Source organism: Cimex lectularius, unplaced genomic scaffold (genome assembly GCF_000648675.2).
Source record: "Cimex lectularius strain Harlan isolate CLEC.00 unplaced genomic scaffold, Clec_2.1 scaffold18, whole genome shotgun sequence".
NCBI classification, from domain to species: domain Eukaryota; kingdom Metazoa; phylum Arthropoda; class Insecta; order Hemiptera; family Cimicidae; genus Cimex; species Cimex lectularius.
The window spans coordinates 1911313-1934936 of record NW_019392764.1 but is presented as its reverse complement, the minus strand read 5'-3'; the positions used below and the strand labels follow the sequence as shown (position 1 = coordinate 1934936).

Here is a 23624-nt window from a genome sequence, read left to right as displayed (position 1 = left end):
GTATAATTCAACTTTTGCCTACTTTAAATCCCAGCACCAAGATTCCTCGCTTTCGTGTATCATAATCTATCACAAGTAGAAATGGTTGCATATTTTAACAGCGTTTGTCCATTACATTGTTGTATGAGTCAACCCATTTTGAAACTGACTGTCGGCCATGACGAACCGTCTTCTAAAATATTGTACGGAAAAAAAACCATCAGTCCAATATTATCTATCGGACATTTCATAACGCAGGATATGTTAGATCCTTTGTTTATACAATATGATTCAATGTCAGGTATGATATGTATGCATTATGTCCTAATAGCCATAATTCTTCCATAAGACGTCTATAGCTCTATAAATTCTACTTTAGTTCCACTTGTAATTTCAAAATAAACTCTCAACCTTTTTATTTCCCTATTAACTTCATATAAATTCCAAACAATTATATTTTACTATTTAAATTGTTTATTGAATAAATTAATGAGTATGTACGATAGTTAATAAACGACTATCCTAAAATTGGCACTAGTAGTTTTGCAAGGCTCCACAAGACTATGTTAATGACCGACATTTTTGGCTTATTTTTACCATAACTCACAAGGGGAGGCTTCAGACGTGGGATCACCAATGATAATGAAACTTTTTAAAATAAAGCTTTATGCCTTCATTTATTTGTTTTTTACCAGGGATAAGAAAATAATACGCAAGATCGTATTAAAAGAGAATAAATAAATAAAAAGTTACAAAAATTTGTTTTCAAGACGGTGTTTGGTGTATCGCTTAAAAGTAACCACTGGATTTTCAATGTTCCACGATAGTACAACGGTTGGAAAGCTGCATTTTTCATCTAGGTCATTCTAGTTTTTATGTCAATATTAAAATAAGTATGAAATTAAACAACAGCCCAAACGTTTACATTTGTGTGATTAGTTCTTGGTTTTAGGTTCAATACGCCTGTAAGATTTCATGTGGAATCTGCTTTGCTAGGTCGCTAGGTCACAATTTATGTTTTTTTTTTAAATAGATACACATTTGCTCGCTCGCAGAAAGATTCTTTTTATGTTTTACAAAGTAGATTAAATTAATTTTTATCGAGAAACCAAGGTGATATCGTTTCCTGCACTACAAAAACCCCGAAGGCAAAATTTGTAGAAAAAATTCTGAAATTGTTCATCCAAATGCCTATTTTTTTCTAAAATATTACAAATGATGCTAATTATCGATTCCACCAATCCACAGGAAATTTCACAGGGCCTTAGAACCCTATGAACTGCACGCGAAGTCACATACTTGAACTCCGTAAATAAATTATAACTGTAGATATGAAATAAAATGTTCGAGGAGTTTGTTTTAATTTTACCCTGACTTTTTTCTCTTATAATGTCATATAATCTAATATTTGTTAAGAAATACCTAAAGAATGGTTCTAGTGGTACTAATAAGGTTAAATATGGATAAAATCCAGAGGTGGTATAAATTTAAGTAAAAAACGGACATTGGCGAGAAAAATTGCCTAGCTGATTCAGCTCAAAATGTTAATATTTTATTGTAATATAAATTCATATTTAAGGGTTATAAAAAATTCTAAAATTGAATCTTAATTGTTGTTGATTTTTTTCCGACAAAAATGAATTTTGTCCTATTATACACGAAACTTCTTTTGGTTAACTGATATAAATAACCACTAAATGTTTACTTAGCAAAGTCAGAAACCCCTCCCCCAAAAAAAAAAAAAAAAAAAAAATTAAATATACTTATCATATTGTGGCAAGAACACTCGTACACCCGCCTAATATATTTCGACGTAGTATCTCCAAAAATATTTCATTCGAATCTGTGACTCCCTTTATTAGTGACAACCAAATTATATTTTTGGTGTATACAAAATTAGGCCAAGGTACAAAACGGAAGTACTTAAATATTGAAAATATACAAAAATAACATATGCAACAGTAAAAAACTCACGACTACACAAGTTAAGAGAAGCTCACACACATCGTTTACACCATTTAAGGCATTATTTCAATTAAAAAGAAAAAACAATGCCAATACAACTTTCACAAGATTAAAACTTGACTAAACACAAACCCAATGAAGGACCGAAGATGGCGAGGAGCTGAAACTGTGTCTGACAGACCAAAACAAAGGATGGGTAGACCTAACCGATCGGACTAAACCACAATGTAATACTACGTTTTCAACTTTTGCAGTGGGGAAAAAAACACTCGATAACTAAAGGGTTTTGCAATTAAATAATAAAATTAGAGCTTGACTGTGAATAAACAGTATCAAAAAAATTTACTAATTTTATAAACAAAATTGTTAGAGTGGAACATTATCGACTGTGGGGTCTTAGATTTCGGAATAATGGACGTAAGCATTGTCTCTTCTCTTCCTGGATCTCCCTCTCAGGTTCCCGCGGGATCGTTAATAACTCAAGACGCCCCTAAACACCTCCTTAACATCCCGGATTATCCAGCCGTGAGCCGGCAACATGAGTTACAGCGAGCTCCACTTTACTCCAATGACGGACGTGCTCGCCGGGACTGAGTTTCGTGCCACGTGGAAAAAAGGATTCAGGGCTTTCACACCTCTCCGCCGAATTCCGAACAAAACCACAAAATAAGAACCTTTTTTTTCTGTTTCCCCGCAAACTCTTGTTTTATACTACAGTGTAAACAACGTGAAGCTCAGTTGACATCTAACAATATCCCAATGTACAAATGGAATTTCATTTTTTTAAATTATTAGCATGTTTGTGAAAATTGGACAAAATCTTAAGCCATTAACTAACCAAAAAGAAAATAATCGCAAAAAATGATGGTTAACAAAATTGAATTTAAATTTATTTATTTAAATTAAAAGAGTTTATTTGCAGTATCTAAACGAGCCTATTACGTGTAAACAACATACATTATATTTATTTTATTTTATTTATTTAATATTGATTTATTTCATTTTTTAACGACGGTTCCCAACAGCAGAATTTATATCAACCCTCGGGGTGCCGGTGTTTTTGAAAAAAGCCCATTTGTAAGTATGTCGAGTTCGAATGCAGGGCTGCGGGATTCGAACCTGGGACCTTTGATTGATGAGCGCCGTGTCAACGCCTACCGTTGCGGCCACCGACGCCCCCAAACAAACAACATAAACTATACATACATATAATATTGTAGTGTACATCAAATAAACCTTTATCGGATACAAAAAAAATCAGCTTCCTGCCTCACCCCGCGTATAACCCTGATAGTTTACCACGACTGCACTTTTTTAAAAATAATTTTAACTTTTTTGTACTAAATTTTGAAAGTTTTTGTCTGTTCAATAGCTTATCAACGAAGCATTTTATCTTAAATAATGAAAAATATATTAAAATTGGGCCACGCAATTTAAAAAAAAAAGAAAAAAATACATAGAGATACCTTCATTGAACTTTTTAATTTAATCAAGACCTAGATAAAAAGAATAATTACTTGAAATAATTAATATGGTCAATTATGACCGCTAAACATATATGGGATTTTTCATTTCATTTATTGAAGAATTCGTAATTTTAAACCAACTTAAGATCCTTCAAAATGGATGCGCATGTAAGATTTGTTATACTGATATCATACGCAATTGCCTTAAATAATTAAAAGTGTTGCGCTACACGATTTAAAAAGCACCTATAACCAGACAAAAACGGATAAGGATCAAACTCATATTCACTTAAGATCACCCATCCAAAAATTAGATTCAAAGGTTTAATGAAGATAAAATAAATCTAATCCCGTAAGTTTTATCGTAATTAAAACTTGTTAAATATTTAATTAATAGCAGTAGGGGGCACTTTGGACAAAACTGGTGATTAGTGGGTCGCACAAAGGCGGGTGATCTTATTTTACGAGTCAAATGCGTTTCTGCTCAAAATACACGGTTCATTCATCTAAATACTTTTACATAATTAATTATATCTGAGATAAACCGTGAGGCTAAGCTATGATTCATCTATTATGTCATCATTCAAACCAGTTGACAAAATTACTTCGATTGGAATCTCTTTTGGATGTTAGAAGCCCAGATATCATCATTCATAATCTAGTGCCCTCGGCGAATTTTTCTCATTTGTGAAACAACCTGAATTATCAGATATTTCATCACAGTGGGCTTAACATCCGAATCTGGTCAGTCGGCGGGAAAAGTCAAACTAAAGGTTATTGACTGTACAAAACAATCTCGCAACGATTAGACATTAAAAACAATGGTTCGTTTTAAATCAATTGAAACTAGATAAAGTGTTGGCACGTATTTTTAAACAGCATATAATCAATTTGGCCCATAACCGGTGCCCCCTCGGTGAAGTTTATCGTGCCGCGTTATTTTGATGGCAGGGGGCTGGAGGGTGAATCGATCATGTATATTGTACAAGGCACGTAGTGTTTAAGAGCTAATCGAGCGCAATTTACGACCTCCGCGCTCTTTTTAGGACATTTAAAACTTTTTGTTTTTAAGGAATTCATAACTTTTGGTCTGGTGATAACCGTTTTCCTCAAACATTTGCCGGCTAAAGGGAGAAGGAAAGCAGCGAAAATTGTGTTAGTGCTTGATAACCCCGACAACCCTCGGCCGGGGTTGACTCTAAAAGGTCGCACTCACAGTTCACCTTTTACTCCAGAATCAGGATTTATACCTCTTTAACTTTTGCCTGCGTCTTCATCTTGTTTCTCCGGCCTAATTTGATCTCGTTTTAATGTTTATTTCTCTGTTTTAAGTAAATGTAAATCTTTTCCTGTATTTCCCTAATGTATAAGCCGAAGTTAATTACTTTGAAAGCCAGTGTAGGACACGACTGGAACGCGTTTGTTCAAAATTAAGCGTATATTTCTTTTACGTTAGGAACGGTATGTTACCATGCAAATTTTTCACAAAGACAAACAGAAAATAGCCCAGTGAAAAACCCTCGATTTGAGATTGATCTAACGTTTCGGAAGCTTGGGTCAAAACCCCATTTCAGGAGCGAATAGGTTCAGTCAATGTCCCATGTTACCCTTTCCTTCCCGAAATGTAGTCTTCTCGCTCTGAGAAAGCCGCGACGGCAATTGGTCAATTATTTTATTTCGTCGGTGTGCCCTCGTTTCGCTCAAGGGGCTGAACAATTTGCCCCGGACACCGGTTATGCAAATCTGGCCGGAAAAAATAGCGTTTTCGAATCGGCGCTGATACAATATCCTTTTGCCCTGTGGGCTTAGAAAATCACCGCGGCTTTCACGTGCGAAACCCGCCAACAAACACGTGTTTTTGTTAAATTACACTAGGATTCCGCTTTGTTTCACTGGTATCCTTAATTGCCCAAAAAAATCTGCCTATGTAAACATATAACAATTTTTTATCTTAAAAAAGCAAAAGAAAAACATTCTTTAAACACACCTGATTTGAGAATAAATATATGTTTTAAATTTGTTTCAAATTAGTCAGCTCAGGCTGGTCAGCTATTGTAAGAAGAACTGTAAGAAATTATCAATCTTACGCTTGTCTTTTTGAATTCTCCATAATTTAAGCATATTATCGGTAATAATAAAAAAACAAATTCTAATTTATGAAGTGTTTATACAATACTATCAAAAAATTGAGTTCACAAACTTCTTTTTCAAGAAAAATATTTCAATGCTGACATATAGTCGTGCAATCATGATCCATTCCAACATACTTGTCTCCTAGGAAGCAAACTGGAAAGTGTTTAGAAAAACAAGGTTTCAAAGTTTGGTCTTGTTATCTCAATCTAATTGGTGAGACTGATTCCTTCGTTGACCAATTGGCTATTGTCTCAGTCGTGATGACTCAATAATGCTGATGACTGTATTTGATGCTGCAGTACTTGAGCGAACACTCTGTAGTTTGAGTACGTACCCAATTATACAAAATCGATATTTTTAAATGAATGTTCTTTAGTGATTCTATTATTAACCGCCTCATTACGTTGTATAGTGTATTTAAATATACTGGAAAAGTTATGATTTTTATTTTTAGTCAATAAGGCTTCAGTTGGCGAACCAATTGTTACTGATACATGAATGGAGAATTTGTCAGGTTGGCGGCCAGAGAATGAACAAAATACAACTAACAATTTCTAAACATAATTCGATAATATTTGTATTTTGTTCCTTCTAGAATGTTTTTTCTGATAAAGAACTATAAAGTCCGAAATATCGCCATAAATAAAAGTCATGAACTGCTGAGTTATCCATTCTCTGGCCGCCAACCCTGACAAATTCTCCAATCACGAATCCCTCATCGGCCTAACAAGAAACACAAACTACAATTGTTACTGGTTTAATCAACCTAGTGCTGAAAAACAAAATAGGGATATTTTTTATATTTGTAAATGTATTTTTTTGACCTGTTTATTCGATTTTTTTCAGGTTCTGCTCATTATTTTACAAGTAAGCTCAGGAGATTTTCATTTATTATTTTCTTTTTGATTTGCTGGTCGACTATTTCACTTTCATTGAGTAATTATGAGTGAATAACAGGTATCACCTTCAAAGAAGTTGATCTTTTTAAATGAAAATTCAATTAACACCAATATTTCCATTTGTAGGGCATGCAACCGGCAATTCTGACTCTGCTGAGCCCTGAGGTTTATTTTCACCGGCACGAAGCGTGACAGAAGTCATTAAAGAAGTAGATGTGAACTGCATCTGAGATATATGGGTTGTAAATATTCTTTAAAACCGACCTATCTACCAGTTCATTTCGACCGGTACAAATTGAATTAACATAAACCTTTAATTTTTTAAATACCTATTTCCATTTGATGCATTTTTTTCGGGGAGCGAATCGCCGTTGCTGTGGGGGACTTTTACAGGTAACCAAGCACGGACCGTATCAAGCAGGTGTTGAAGAAACAACCTATGGAAGGGACATCTGCTTACAATGAAGTGCAGTTTAGAATGATTCCAATACATTTGTTTTAAAAAATATTTGCCAGAATAAATGATCTTAAACATTTGACATTCTGCCCTTAGTAAATTTTAACAAAAAAAATATTGGGATCAATAATGAAAAACTGTCGAGTTCATACGCTCGCAGATAAAATTCAATTAACTCCTTCTGTAGAGTTCATAACTTTGTTCTTTTTGCAAAAATTGAAATACAATTTTGAATTCGATCTAATTATTTCAAATATTTTTCTTCTGTTTCACAATTCATCATTGCTGCTATTTACATATAAATTAATGTCTCCAGATGAAATGAGAAAAGACCTTATAAGTTGAATGCAAATTATGAGTAAGTAAGCGGATAATGAAAGAATGTCAGTTTACATTTTTGTCTTTGTTTGCATGCATGTTATTAAATTTTGTTTCAAGTAATATTATTCTTTGTAGAAAATTGATTGTGATGGTGTGTTTTTTGCACTACCGGTTATAAAATACACTAGTAATATGAATTATTTTTTTTAAATGTCAAATTACTAATTATACATTTTGCACATTTTAAACACATTTTAAAATCAATATTTATTTAAGGTTAAACTGTATAAATCAAGCATAATTCGAAAGGAATTTTTTATATATAATAAAACAGTTAAAAAATAAAATTTGAAAATAAAAAATTTAATATAGAAAATTGAAAAAGAATAATAGTTAAGAATTAAAGAAAAACGGAGTGGGGGTACACCGGATACGTGCATGCTCCGTAGGCCGGCTACCATCTTCTCCCCACCACCACCTCCCACCATTTTTAAATTATTATTATTTTCCCCAGGTTTATGCATTGTTTATTTTATTGTTAACTTTGCAAAATAAATGTTTAATGAGCAACACCTCGGGGGAGAACGGGCCAAAGAAACATTGCCCAATATGATAATCTGGTATCTCATAAATAATTCAAAGGCGGGCCAAGTTGTGACACAAAATAAAATTAACAGATGAACTTAGAAAGTGACATGTACGTGATTTTGTATGAGAAAAATTTTTAATTATGAATAATCTTTATTATGTAATAAAATATTATGTGAAGAGAAAAATATAATTTGAGACAAATTTAGGCAATTATGTATTTATAATATGGTTTTTACATAATATTAAAACTCGTTTTAGAAACAACTGAGAACAAATTTGCGACGTTTTTGAAAATTAAAAATATTTGCATTATTATTTCCTTTATGGTTAAAAAAATAGCTTCCAAATAGGTCTAACTTTTATGTCAATTACTATAAATTGAGAAATAATTTAAAATATACAGAAGAAACCTCGAAGTACACTGTTTTCAATATACTTTGATTGGTCGACGCTAACCCCTGTGAAGTTTCACTATTGAGGATGACGTGGACAAACGATCATTAAACCGAACCATCTATGAGGCTAGGATGTCTAATTAACCAACATAAAGTTTTGTAACGCTGAACCGGCAACGCGTTGGTTCTCTCTTTCTCTCTAACTCACTCACTCACTCACTCTCTCTCTCTCTCTCTCTCTCTCTCTCTCTCTCTCTCTCTCTCGCACACACATTCAATTTAAATGCAATATTAAATGCACATTTAACAAAAATGAAAGTAAAGTAATTCCTGTCATACAAGAGGGCTTAAACTTACAGCTACACGTTTGGTATCGCGGACGAAGAACAAACCACACTATTATTTATTAATTTATTCTCAGATAAAATTCAAAGGGCCAAGCAGAGATTCGAACCAGAACCTCTGGCGATGGAAACGCCAGAATCGAACGCCCTAACTAATTTAGTAAAAAAATAAATGGATATGTTAATAAATTATGCTTTTATACGATTTAATCATTACATACATATGAAATTATTATACATTAAATTGATAATTTCAATCCAAATCATTCCCAAATAAAATTCAAATGGCAACGCCGGGATTCGAACCCAGAACCACTAGCGATGGAAACGCGAGAATCGAACGCCACAACTACTTGATAATCACGTAACCAGTGAAGCAATCAATGGATATGTAAAAAAAGATGTTTTTACACGATTACTGTTAATCATTACATACATATACAATTATTATACATAGAATAGATAATTTCAATTCAAATTATTCCCAAATAAAATTCAAGGGGCAACGCCGGGATTCGAACCCAGAACCTCTAGCGATGGAAATGCCATACTCGAACGTCTTAACTACTCGATAACCACGTACCCAGTAAAAGAATCAATGGATATAATGTTTTTATACGATTACAGTTAATCATTATTGTATGGTGTTTGGTGACCGTTAGTCAATGATTATTCGGAGATCGTGAGATGAGGCCGGATGAGGTTTTAGAAAAACATTTTCTTTATCGTGCCAACGTTTCGATCTTTATTGAGGTCATCTTCAGAGATTAAAATAAATATTGTTTGAATTTTACAAATAGATGGATTTTTCCACACCCTACATGTTTTTGTAAAATTCAAACAATGTTTATAAATCCCAGGCCCTGAAGATGATCTCAATAAAGATCGAAACGTTGGCACTATAAAGAAAACGTTATTCTAAAATATACGTCACACCGCATCTCACGATCTCCGAATAATCGTTATAAACATATGTAATTATTATACATTGAATTGATAATTTCTGAAAACATGAGTTATATTTTGTATTTGTTATAGTTAAGGAACAATGTTAGTAATATATGGGAAGCATTTTCGTCAGGTTTTCAATTTTTCTCAAGAAAAATTGTTCTGCACCAATGTTGTCTTGAGTGGAGTTCAATAATAAGTAGGAAATAGTATTCAATGATTAAAAAAACATTTATAATCAAAAATATTCAAGTGCGTGTAACATGTGTACATCTCTAACCGTTCAACTGAGGCGGGTGAAGGCCCTCAAAAAATTCTTCTCCGCGGTAAAAGTCATGTTAATCGACCACGAGGGTTGTAATGAGTTAGCGGCCTCTTACGCTGTGGTTGCCCGCTACTATCCGCACCAAAAACATCATCCTATGAGATTATTATTTATTAGAAGAGGATTATTGCCTTGAAAATATCGGCCAATTGATTTGCGGCCCTCGGTATTTATTTATCGCGTGAATATTTCGTTTATTGCCGGCGAGTCGGTCCCGGTTAAAAAGGCTTAATTTGACAGTTTTATTTCTTAATTGTGGATAGGGTGCGTGGGCGGAAAAACTGGTTTATAATGTAATTGGAATTTATGGATTTATTTCAATTAGACCTATTTGATTGGGATGTTATCGGTGGAATAAATCTGATGTTTTTGTACCGTTTCACATTAGGACAAGAGATGATAAGAGCCGGTTTTCGTCCTGAGTGTAATTGGTTTAATTTTTATTTTCTACTCGGTTAATTCACTTTCCAAGTGCACTTGCGGCCCACTCTTATAGTAAAATCATTAAAACAGACACAACATACATCAGAATCAGGAACAAGGCTATTTAGAAAGAAAACTTATTTCCCATGTCCAGCTTCGAAATATCCCCTTCATCAGGACTATGAAATACAACTACAAATTTAGAAGGTTAATTAAAATGAAAGTGTATATTCAATCTTTTCAATTTTATTTGGATTAACGCATCGTAAAAATTAACAGGATAATCAGATTTGGCGCACAATGGGACGACCAGGTTAGGACCAAACTTCACTTCCCGTGAATGAGCCCTGATTTCGCAAAAAAAAAACAATTGAAAAATAAATTGTCCGTTTTTTAATATTTCTACTGCGTCGTCCTACTTTCTGAAATCAAGTGTGAATATATCAAAGCTAAAAGCTATCGAAGTTTATCAATAACCAAAAAATTTCAAAAAACCAAATATTTTTTAAGTACACTGTCATAAACATTTTTTTTCGTGAAACTAATATAAAATTGCGTTTTAGTACCGCTAGAATCCACTAAATATAAATGTTTGTTTGAATTTAAATCTAGAGATTTTTTGACCCCTAATGGTTTTCCGATTTTTAAAAAGTCGTTCTCGGAATATTTCATTGAAACGGATATAATTCAAAAACGGCTAAAAGGATTTTAACGTGAAACATACCATTTGAACGAAGAGAAATGTAGCTTTTTAAGGAGGTATGTACTGTCTGAATTTAACCTCGTTTTTTAAAATGGAAATAATAGTCCGATTTTAATCTTTGATACGGTTTTAAAATGCACTTGACAATTTCTTTAAAACGAAATCGGTCTCCGGTCGAAATTATTAGTCAAAAAATTAATTTACACCGATATCCGCGAAAGTCGGTATCTAAGAAGTTTTGACATTTTCTGGTCCGCTTTGCTTACAGGATGTTTATTAAAATATGCAAAAAAGCAGTATTTTGTTGATTTTCTTTTTAAATCATACCAAATGAGAATATTCGCGCCATAGAACATTTTTGTTTTTATCTTCACCAAAAATGAAATTAATACACCAAAAATAATATTTTTATGAACATTAAATAACAATTTATGATCTTTTAATTGAACTTAAAAGAGTTCGAAAAAAAGCTTCATTAACGAATCGTTATAGTTACACATAGTCGAGTAAGTAGAACGGCGAAATAAAAATATTCAAACCATTTCAATTTTCAAAAATGATTTTTTTTTCGCGAAACGAGGACCTATTTATAAGAAGTGGCGGATATGTGTCCAATAGTTTGGAGTGTAGAATCACCAAAATAAAGCTTGGTCCAAATCCGTGACCCACAAGCCTGATCGTCCCCTTGTTATAGTTTTTGTTATCAACTATAAGTATAAACTAATTCATTAAATTCACTAATTTCGTGGTCCGCTTGACCAATATATATACCAATATATTCCTAATGTTGTACAACAGCAGAAACAACTGTCTTAACAACAGTGGAGAGATAAGAACAAAAAATAAAGAACTGTGTCGGACGAACACTAAAACAACATTTTCATTTTGAAAAATGAAAGCTCTCTGGTACATAATAATCTTGTCTTAATTATAACAAAAGACTGTTCTCTGAAAATCTATTTCTATTCTTAGTTTTCCAATTGTTTAATAAGTATGTAATAGAAAAATGATTCTATGTATAATAGAAACTTAGAACGTCCTTTTCCACCTGAAATTAAACTAGTACCAAACTGGAGCAGGTTTCAAATTAAAAAACAATTTACTAAACCATCTGTTTCTATATAAATAGTAAAATAAATAGAGAAAATTATTAAATTATTCTGCAATACTCCAAAAAAATATATGACCAGAAATTAAATATTAAAATGAATACTTTACGTTTTGTTTTTGCTTTTACCGTAATGATATAAATATAAAGCACTGATTTGCTGTAAACGTAAACAGTGTTAGATTTTCTATGATTATGTTTTTATATTTAAACATATTTTTATTTAAATGGAAGTTTTATTAATTTGGTTACTGTAACGGGTTTGATCACTTTGACTGATATGGCCAGAGTAGTGTTCAGACAATAAGAGCTCCCGAACTTATTAAAATGATACAAATCTCGAGATTCATATCTAGCGTATAATTGAGTATTTATTTTCTATTATTTATTATTGTAAGACGGCCTAATCCCGATGTAATGGCATGGTTGTATTTTATTTTATATTTCCCCTTTCAGTAGTAGCGTTCTTTTCACTGAAAAGTATTCTCATTTCCCTTTCACCGGATCAATCTGGGGAATGATACTGTTGTCATCATATTGATTTATGTTTTTTCAAGTAGGCCACACGCCACTTTCCAAAGACATGCGATATTAGGTTTGTAAGAAAAAAAAATATTCAACTTAATTTCGCCGTCTTTTTTTTTTCGGGTTGTTAACCGCCGTGAACAGTTCACGAGCGATAAATCTTTTGCCGCAGCAACAAAGTAGTTTGGTAGCAAAACATTAGCATAAACGCATGCTGGAATATATCGTAATGGATTATTATCTCTACGGTAAGTTCGCGAAGGCGACGTAAATTTCTCTGTTATTACGGCACTAATCATATTCGACCTTGAGTAATAATAGAGATTAATTGAACTTTTAAAAGAGATTATAGTCAGATTTTTATAATTTCAATACCTCCTTAATACATGCTGCTTAACTAAACTGCCTCCCGAAGTCGTGAGATGACTGTAACACAAGGAATAGAAAACAACCAAAAGAATTATTATAATACAGAGAAATGAATTTTGTTTGGTAAATAAAAAACAACACTTATGCCTTCCTTAGGAAACATTATGTAAATCATAATATATGATTATTTTCTCTGAAATAAAACCACCAATTATACAAAAAAAATCCACATTTAGATTAGAGGGATGTTTCATTTAACATAACAGAAATGTACAGCATATAAAATTTCTACTTATATTCGGCACAGATGCAGTGCATAAAGTATAATTATCAAGAAAAAACATAATTTTAACATCAATGCGAACAAGTACGAAGGAAAAGATGTTTTGATTAATGAACGTTTCTTTTCTTTTTTTTTATAAATTATTAAAGATTCCTTCATGCATATACATAATTTTAGTAGACTTAATATGATGAGAAAAAAAAAGTAAATTAGTTTTCTTAAATTAATAACTATAAATGCCAATAAAAAAATACTTCAGATTTTAGTGGTCCTTTGCGCAATGAATTATAAAATTATATTAATTTTATATTAATATTTATTCACTAATTTCGTGGTTGAGATAAAAAAGTCAATGGCACGAGCGGGATTCGAACCCACGAACTTCGGCTAGATTGAAAAATGGCAAAAAGGAGGGAAAATTCAAAAGGTGGTTGAGATGGGAAGTTAGTGTCCGAGCGGATCGAGGTCACGATAGCTCAAGTGGTAGAGCAGCTGCGTATTTAGCCGAAGATCGTGGGTTCGAATCCCGCTCGTGCCATTGACTTTTTTATCTCAACTAAAAACCTTAAATAATTGTAATTAATATTTATATTAATTATTAAAATTATTATTATTTTATAAAATTTATTTTTAAATAAAAAGGCGAACAGGGTTGTTGTTGTTGTTGTTCACTGTTTCATTGATCCAGATGTTAAATACCTAAAGAATCGATGCTGCCTTATGTTTAATCATTTAGAATTTACACGTGCTGTGTCCATATCAAACATAAAATATTCATTTTATTATTTAATTGTGTGTAAGATAATTGTTTCGCCTACTGCAGAATTATTTTATTTATTTATTTTGCAAAATAAAAAATGTCAGATTGTTTAGCTATTGTTTTTGTTATGAACCAAGTATTGTTATGAAAACAAGTATGAAAGTGGATTCGTACATGAAATTATAAAAGCAAATTTTCTTCCTTCGTCGAGCTGTTACATAATTTAAAATTTTAACAAATATGAGTATCTGTTAATACTTTTATATTTATATTAAGTAAAATGTAAATAAAATAAAATTTTACGGACCAGATTAAAAAAATAATTATTTTAAAATAAAACAATAAAGTAAAATTTTAATATAATTTCAGATAAAAAATTAAATCATTTTCTTTTGCTATCAATGCTGGGTTCTTTCTTATGGGTTTTTATTTGTGTCTTTCCCCTAAGCTGAAACGGTTTTGTTTCATTCGTCTTTTTAAATTTTTATTTATAGTTTTGTGAATCTAGCTTTTAAATTGCAATTACTTACAAATTAGCTTTTTTTCAAACACACCGTCACCCCGAGGGTTCATATAACCTCGTAGTTGAAATACCCACGTTAAAAAATAATGATAAAAAAATGAATAAAAACAGAAATTACATTAATTTATACTAATATACATAAACCATGTAGGTATCACAAATCGTATAAATATCTATCTATCTACAAGTAAATTTTACGACAAAAATTGGTTCATCAAACTGAGTGTTTTGTTTTTTAATTAACCTCATCCGTGATCGTCGTTTAGTATAAAATTATGATGAAAGTTAAGCACTTATTATATCGGGGATAAGATTAATTATCCTGAACCGTCAAATTGTTTTTTGTTGTTTGTGGCCATGTAAAATTCTATTTTGTTTGATCTGCGAGTTGTGAAAATTTGTAATCGGTTTGATCGCTGATAAACTAAAACAGACATTTTTTTAACCTGATGATGAAGAGGTGAACAATAAAATAAAGGCTAATAAATTAATTAAGTAAATTTTCATACGAAAAATATTACAAACTTCGATTAACATATTTGACTCTTTTAGTCCACTTTGTTCAAAGGGTTGACCTTTTTATCATGAAAACGGCCAATGCTTGAACTCCTTCATTCTCTTTCAAAGAAAATCACATGCATTCATCGCCTATTCGCCTATGTTGGTAATAATTCAAAGCTGAAAAAGCCGATTTCGCGATGACTGAAAGGGGTTCGGCCGGGTATTAAGCGTTTCCTTCCTGTCGGCCGGCTTCGACCCGGCCCGGTTGAGTTACTGTCTGAACCGATTCAAATTTCCATTTAAAATGCCACCGTTAATTGAGGATCCAAATATCTTGCAGGACCTCTTTCCCTTCTATATTAATATTTCGATTTTTTTTTCTCCCTATCAATTTGGGAATTAATTACCTAGCTTAGTGCTATTAACTTGTAATATATAATATATATATTTAAATTGTTCCGCTAATTACATTTTTCAAGCCACCCCTCTATTTATTCGCTTGACAAACTATTTGTTTTCCTTTTATCTCTATGCTAAGGAGATTTCTTTTTGTTTAAAATAAATACAATAATAAAAAACTACAAATGCCAACAACTATCCCACGAAAGTTCTTATAAATTTAAATTTTCAAAGGTTTAATTTTAGCTCGACTGTTTATTTTTGCTAGCTTATTTAATCTAGCAACAGATGAGAATTGGTCCCATGTTTATACACATATAAGTAAAAATGGAGGTGCTATCTTTTATTGCACTACACAAAGGTCTTTTGATTTATCATTAATCAACACAGTATTTTTTTTAATGTATAATTTTTATTTTTATCATTCCGTTTTGAATTATGTGACGATCTCTTTTATTAAGCAAATCTGGCGAGAGCATCTCATCACACGTGTTTCTTGCTATTTCTACTCCACCTAGTGGGCTTTACACAAACCATATTGTTACCTAATTAACGCCAATGATTTGGTGGTAACCTGCTTTTATGAATTTGTATTAAGTTTCTGTATATAGATAAATATGTGAATAGATAGACAGATAAACAAGAAGATACAGGGAAAAAGAGAGAGAGAGAGTGTGTGTGAGAGAGAGAAAGAGAGGCAGACAGATAATTTAAAATAGCTTTATTTAAAATATTAAAAAGTATTGAATATTGTAATTTTGTAAATGACAGAGAGAGGGATAGAGAGAAACGGACAAAGACAGAGAGAACAAAAGAGAGTGAGGGAAACAAACTATCGGGTTGTCCGGAAAATAATGCAGGATTTTAAGTTTTCATTAAAAAAAATCTATATAAAATATTCTGTTTACGTTTACAGNTAAGGAACATTGCTTTAAAGTAACTAGTTTCTTTTTTTTTGTTTAATACCAAAATCCTGCATTATTTTCCGGACAACCCAATAGGAAGAGAGAGAGAGGGAGAGAAAGTGAAAGAAACAGACAAAGAGAGAGAGAGAGAGAGAGAGAGAGAGAGAGAGAGAGAGAGAGTGAGAGAGAAAGAAACAGACAAAGTCAGAAAGAGAGAGAGAGTGAGAGAGAAAGAGAGATAGAGAGAAAGACAGTGAATGAGGAATGGAGGGAGGGAGGGAGGGAGGGAATGAGAGAGAGAGAGAGAGAGAGAAAGAAACAGACAAAGTCAGAAAGAGAGAGAGAGAGTGAGAGAGAAATAGAGATAGAGAGAAAGACAGTGAAGGAGGAATGGAGGGAGGGAGAGAGAGAGAGAGAGAGAGAGAGAGAGAGAGAGAGAGAGAGAGAGAGAGTGAGAGAGTGAGAGAGTGGGAGGGAGACGACAGACAGGCAGAGATTAACTGCGATTTTTAAAAAATGGATATTATTTTTCATTGTTATAAAATTCATGGGATTTCTCCATACTGAGTGCAGAGAAGGACCTGAAGTTTGATTTTCCTGGGGCCAACCCAGCAAATATAGTCAGGCCAAAATGATCTTTAACGATTTGTTAATGGCTTTATGAACTCGCATATTAACCATGGTATGTAGTTGATTGTTTCATCATATATGTAGTTTGGGGAAGTGTAGTGTGGAAAAAGGGCCAGGGGCGTCGGTGGGAATCGAACCCACGTCCATGGAGAGTTCGAGCGGAGAATCTGTAACGATTTAAAAAACATGTGAATTTTTGGAAAATTTAATTCCGAAATAGCTAAGAAATAATTTAATCAATTTATAATGAAACATGGGGAGGGAGAAAGAGGAATATTAGAAGAAAGAATTGAAGTTGTTTTTTTAAAGCTTCAGCGTCTATCAGCGAAAACGCCTATTCTGATGGCGGGGAGGGCATCTCAAAATATGACAACTCAATCATTTGGAGTGAAAATCGAATTAAGTCAAAACTTGTAAAAATCAAGATCATATGTACACAGAAGAATGGCAAAACCACTTCAGCAAGCTATCTTAATGTGGAGAGAATCATAAAAGCGCATTCGTGAAAAGTTTTACTCCCGATTTTGGGCAAATATTTATCACTGTTAAACGCACTTTCCGGAATGCTTTGATTTTGAACTTAACCTACTTTTCGCTGCTACCAGAGATATTTTAGCGTCAATTTGAAGTCGGTAATTTAATTACTACGACGGTTCGTTGCATCTCATATCAAACATGATCCATCTGATACACCTGCCCAACTCCATTATTAATACCTGACACGCATTACCGCGATAATCGCCTTCGGTCGTGTCTGAAATATGACTATATTTCAATATATTGCTAATACTAATTAAAGCGAAGTAGAAGCAAACAACTTAATAAAAATGTTAAATAAATAATATTGGCTGGTATATATACAATTGTTAATTTTAGTCTATATTCCATAAATTGAAATATTTTAAAAATTTATTTACCAAGATTGTATTAAAATGACAATAAATTTTTTTATGTTTATAACATAAAATTGTATTTTTCAAAAATTTAATGATTTTTTGAAAGGGATTTTGGATAAAATTTTCAATTATTTTTTATTATGCTAATCTGTTGTACAAACGTAAAAATGAATAAAAACGAGTTTTCAATATGCATTAATGTTTATTTACCATGATGTTCACATATAAATTTTCACATAATTTTTTTCTATGATCACTACGGTCAACTGTTTTTTATTTTTTATTTATTTGTTTTTTTTTTGTTTTTTTTTCAGGCGGCTGTAAAATGTCAAACCACGATTATGGAGGGAGTACGACCGCTCGTATGATGATGTTCCCCTATGACCAATATAAATACAGAGGGTAGTTTTGGAGGGTGCGCACTCTATTGACGGTGATTTGAACTATTGAAAGCAACATTACAACTAATTCACTCATGTTCCCATAGAGTTTCCTGTCAGAAACATAAGAAATGACAAGCGGAGTCACGGCCACGCTGTTATTTCAGGAAAGAAATAAAAAATATAAAAATAATCACAAGGATCATTTCTAACGGAAATTTTTTTTCTTTGTTTCAGATCGCGAAGAGCACGGCTTAAATAGGTTCGAGGGCAATTAATAAATTTAGAATCGGACCGGGCATAATTCAGAGGAGAGGGGTTGGCCAGCCTCGCGGTTGCTAATTGTACACGGAAAGATGATGGATGGAGCGGCTTGGGAAGCCATCGTGGGTGGTATGCCATGGCAACGGCGATACACCCGGCCCAAAACAAACACAAACACATTACAAAGTACGCCTGCGACTCGGTAAAACAAGTTGGAGATGTTCTATTTGTTATTTATCACTGACGTCTACTTGCACATCCACACAAATTAAACCACCGCGCACTTTGTCAAATCGGCAATCTCTATCCAAATCAATGATCATTATTCATGAACTCATCTTAAGTCATTTAACTCAGTAAAACTTGTTACAACAAGCATAGTGCTTGTAACGTAGATAAAAGAAAGAATGTTTGAAATTTTATGCAGTGAATTTTCAAGCTGTGAAAATCCCTGCATACCATGCAATTTTGGCATTCGTCGTTCCGTTTTTTTCTTTAATTTATGAGGTTTTTATCACCTAACTCAATTTACACCAGATATTATCTCATCCCACCGTTTTTCCCCCGTAACTTTTTAAACTATACCAATTTGTAAATAATTATTCTCTATTTAGATATTTTTAAACGATTAATCCTTTTTTCTAATTTCAGATAATACAGCAACCCACTAAAACAAATATGCTAACGATTTCTTAGTTTTTTATATAGCCAACGACCACATCACGATAGAAAATTAAAATAAATACATTTTCTTAAGATGAACTACATTACAGCTCGTTTTATTAATAAAATTAATTATTACTGTATAGCATACTTAATATTATTATTTACATTTTTAACAACTTCTTTTAAACTACGGTTTCAAGCCTTTTTTTCAATTATTTTATACGTCAACTTACGATCAACTGCATTACAGCTTAATTTCCAATTTCTATAAGCGAAATAGGGCAATTTAGAAATTTTTTGCAAAAATCTTCTTAATTGTAAAAGTTATTATTCTTGTCTTAGAATAAAAATGATGTATTTTCGAGAAGTTGTGTTATATTATTTAATGCAATATTGTACTTGAAATTACCAAATATTTATTTTTTCTAAATAACGAAAACTCGTTAAAAACAATATAATTTGTGGGTGACCGTTAAAAGTATAATTTGTGCTAATTTTCAGTTTAAATTGGCAATCGCTCAGAAGTCATTTTAATGCGTTCTTCATCCAATCTACGGTCAAACAATATTTACTATACGATTTTATTTATTTTTTTATATCTAACGAAATTTTTTTCGACTTTTTTTCACAAAATCTCTGTACACGGTTAATAAATTATTTTCCGACTGTCGTAAAATCCGGCATTTTCTAAGGGCTACGGGGCTGACAGGGTGGCTACGGGTCAGTGGGTCATAGAATCAGCTGATCTGGTCCCAACCCCCTTTCCAAATGCACTTGTTACTTTACCAGGGGGTTGGATGAGCAACCCCAACTAACTCTTCGAGTGGATGGGCCGGAACAATCCGGGGTCACGTGGGCTGATTTATCACAGGTAAAACCTCATACCAAACAAAAAGAATATATATTGCATTTTAACGCGCTTTTTGTACTGTATAAAAATTTTATATCCATACTTTAAAAAATAGAATAGAAAATACGATAATGTAGTTGGGAACGGTGGCCAGACGTGTAATACGCCAATTAACTTGGGATACAAACAAAAATTTATTTATTTTTTTTATAATTTTTTAAAGTAAACTTTTGATATTTGGTGTGACAATATGGTTAGGAATATAATGTGAGCCACGTATGAAGCGGTATGATGTATGACGAACACGAGGTGTAATTAAACGCATTGGTCCATTGATATATCGACTAATTTCGTACGTGACTTACCTGCTATCGCCATCCACGGGTAGAAGGTGTGATTGCCAGCCTGTTGGTGGATTTGGGTGCCGACCGGTGCCTGAGAGGACGCCGTATTGATGCTGCACTGGTTCCACGAAGGGGCTAGGGAGCTTGCCGAGGTACGCGAAGCTGATCCAGGAGATCCTCCCGCCGCCTCCGTCAAGCCGGGATAACGGCTGTCGGGTGTGCAGGCGGAAGGACGGACGAGAGGATTCGCCGACGGCGTCGAGCCGGCCGACGCGCTCTGCCAGACGTCCTTCGCCGCTGCGGCCACCACGGCGGCATAGCCGTTTTGGTGACCGCCTTCAGTTTTGGAGCAGTCGGGTTTCGTGGTCGAGTAATTCACGCTTGTCTGGTTGTCATTTGTGGCCGAGTAGAGTTTGCAGGCCGCGGCGACAGACGCATCATACGGCGAGTCCTGCGGAGGCCTGCTCTGATGCAGCGAATGATGATGATGGTGTTGGCTGGAAGCGTACGGCGACATGCCCAATCCCAGAGGGAATCTATACGCTGCCGCCGTCTGGTCGTGATGATGGGCCGCCGTACTACTCTGATGATGATGGGAGCCATAAAACCCCGTCTGCTCGAAGTAAGAGTTCATTTTGACCGTATATCAAAAAACTTCACAACACAGTCAGTAATTTGAAATTTTATTTTTCCAGAAAGTCACTGATTCACTCGAGGCCGGTGGCAGAGCGATAAAAGGCCCATAAACGAGCCATAAAAGTGGTTGTGGAGGGGGAAAACGTTTAACGATTCGCAATAAAAGTACGTAAGGGCGGAAAGTGGGGCTGCGAGTAGGAGCTCGTGCTATCGTGTGCACTGGCGGAATGGTACTGAACAGGGTAGAGCCATGTGAGGGCAGGCTATCACTCTTTCGCTCTATCCCTCTCGCTCGGGTTCACTCTCTCTCTTGCCCACAGAGCTTTATCCGCATTCCCTCTTCGCGAGGACGGCTACCCTGGTGGGGGCCCGGATCGACCAATGACATCCCGCTTCCCCGGCGCCTGTGCATCCCATCTCCATCTGTTGGTTTCGGCCTCAACTACCACCCCTCGGCGATCCTTTATGAACCATTTACAATCGGCCCATGTTATGTCTTCATCCTCGTTGACTGACTGACTGACTCCGATTCTAATAGCCCTATCATACTGCCATAAAAGTCACTCAAATATCAGTGCGATTTTTACGGCCAGTTCTTTCGTTTGCACTGTTCCAGAATTGATTATCCGCCTCTATCGTTTATTACAACTATCCTAAAACTGAACCTTTTTGCAATCATGATCTTTACGTGATCACTCAAAATAACCCTCTCGTTTCATGACTTCATTCGACCAAATTCGTAATTTTGAGTCGGTTAATTTTATATCTCTTTAATAACTTAATAATTCCAAAACTTTATTTATTTGATATTTACAACGACAAATATTGTATTAAGTTAAATATTCATATATGCTGAATTTGTCATGTGTCTTGTAGGAGAAGTTGCCCTGCAACACTTCACTGAATACCATCCACCCTAACCATTCCAAAACTAAAAACTATTCAGAGATTATTAATATGTCTGCATGTAGGCACCTAGAAATTTGAATTTAGACATTAAATTAACCTACAGAAAGTAAACAAGAGAATATGTTTTTTATAATAATGTTAACACTTCATAACTATGAGTTTTATCATTTATTATAATTTTATATTTCTTAATTATTATTATTTTATATTTTCATTAATTTTATATTTCTAAAAATGAAAAACAGAACATTCGATTCCATTGTACAGACCTTCAAAATTTTATTAAAATATGGGTCAAACTAGAAACGTTATTGTCCAAACAATAATGTGTTTGAACTTAAGTGTTTGCTTATAGAAAACACGAAATTCCTTTTCTATATGAACAAAACATTAAAAGAGAGAGTGAGAACGAAAGAAAGGCAGAAATAGAGAGAGAGAGAGAAATTACCCCGTTTATGAGAGGTAAAAATAATTTTTATATATCTAATTAAAAAGCTAATTATTTTTTACCAAACTTGTTAAATTTGCAAAGAAAACATCAGCCATATTACAGTAAAATGAGTTCTTTTTTCGTAACAAGAATCATAACACAATTAAAAAGTTTATATAATTTCATGATTTCTGAAAAAGAACAAAAAATTAAAATAAAAATTGAAATTTTCGTATATTATTTAACATTTTAAACAAAAAGATTGTATCTAGTGTATTGTTGTTATTAATTATAGTTTTTCCCACAGACGAGAGACAAATACAAATTGAATTCAACAATGAGTTAGAAAGGAAGACCAAAAAATTGATTGCGGATGGTCTGCACGAAAAAATCAATTTATAATACTGTTAAAAAAAGAGAAAGTACTACGTTGATTCATCCTGCTGCATGAGCTTGTGTGATCTCCTGATTTCGGTAAAACATTTGGTGGCTAACCAAATAACAATTTTAGTGTCTGCCCCTTTACAGCAAAAATATACTTTAATTTGCTTACATTTCATACACTTTACAAAGATTGATGCAGCCACAGCACAAAAATAATTTTTTTAACAATTTTAATTGTTTATTGTTTTCAACCCAAAACCTTCCTTATTATCTTAGTAAAAGTTTAAATGAACTCGATCAACGGTTCACTTACGACTTTTAATATTGATAATACATATGAATATCTAGTATTTCAACCCGAAATATATTTTTTTTAATAATTGATATAAAAAATTATCAAATCTTTCTTTGCCTGTAGTATAGCTTATACTGCTGTAGTTCTTCAACTGTGTTCAAATGCTGTCTGATTATTATAGGTATTTGACTATATATAAAAAGAAATTACATGTAGCGGTGGGGTTATAGTTTTTCAATGCCAACAGACAATAAAATATTATATTATAAAAATAATGTTGGTCATTAAATCATTTAACAACGATTTAATAAGGCACAACTCAAAATAGTTCCTCACATTCAAAATTTTATTGGATCTATTTTGTACATTATTATCTTATTAATAATGTGCGTAGTGATATTGTAAATTTAAATATTTAAGTTTAAAGGAAGAAATTCGATATATGCAAACATATTTATCATATAAATAATATAAACATCGTTCGGAAAAATATGTATGATTCCAATTAATTAAGCTTTTCAGTTGAGATAAAAAAATCAATGGCACGAGCGGGATTCGAACCCACAATCTTCGGCTTGATACGCCGCTGCTCTACCACTTGAGCTATCGTGACCTGGA

At 33.3% G+C, this 23624-nt stretch overlaps 1 protein-coding gene and 1 long non-coding RNA gene across 6 annotated transcripts in view; one reads left to right on the top strand and one right to left on the bottom strand.

Moving 5' to 3' along the window:
• The window catches only part of LOC106661386 (homeotic protein ultrabithorax), a 348363-nt gene extending 326904 nt beyond the window's left edge, over window positions 1–21459 (bottom strand). For 3 of the 5 annotated variants that reach the window (XM_014384721.2, XM_024227479.1, XM_014384722.2), the window contains exon 1: window positions 20374–21449. In XM_014384721.2, coding sequence (XP_014240207.1) covers window positions 20374–20986 — 613 coding nt within the window. In that variant the 5' untranslated portion in view covers window positions 20987–21449. Of the gene's footprint in view, window positions 1–20373 lie in introns of all 5 variants that reach the window. The other 2 variants (XM_024227480.1, XM_014384723.2) reach the window with 2 other exon arrangements.
• LOC106661389 lies at window positions 5437–7097 on the top strand. The gene is made up of 3 exons (XR_001339714.2): window positions 5437–5869; window positions 6390–6500; window positions 6569–7097. It is a non-coding gene; the product is annotated as an uncharacterized LOC106661389 (long non-coding RNA).
• Window positions 21460–23624: the final 2165 nt, after the last annotated feature.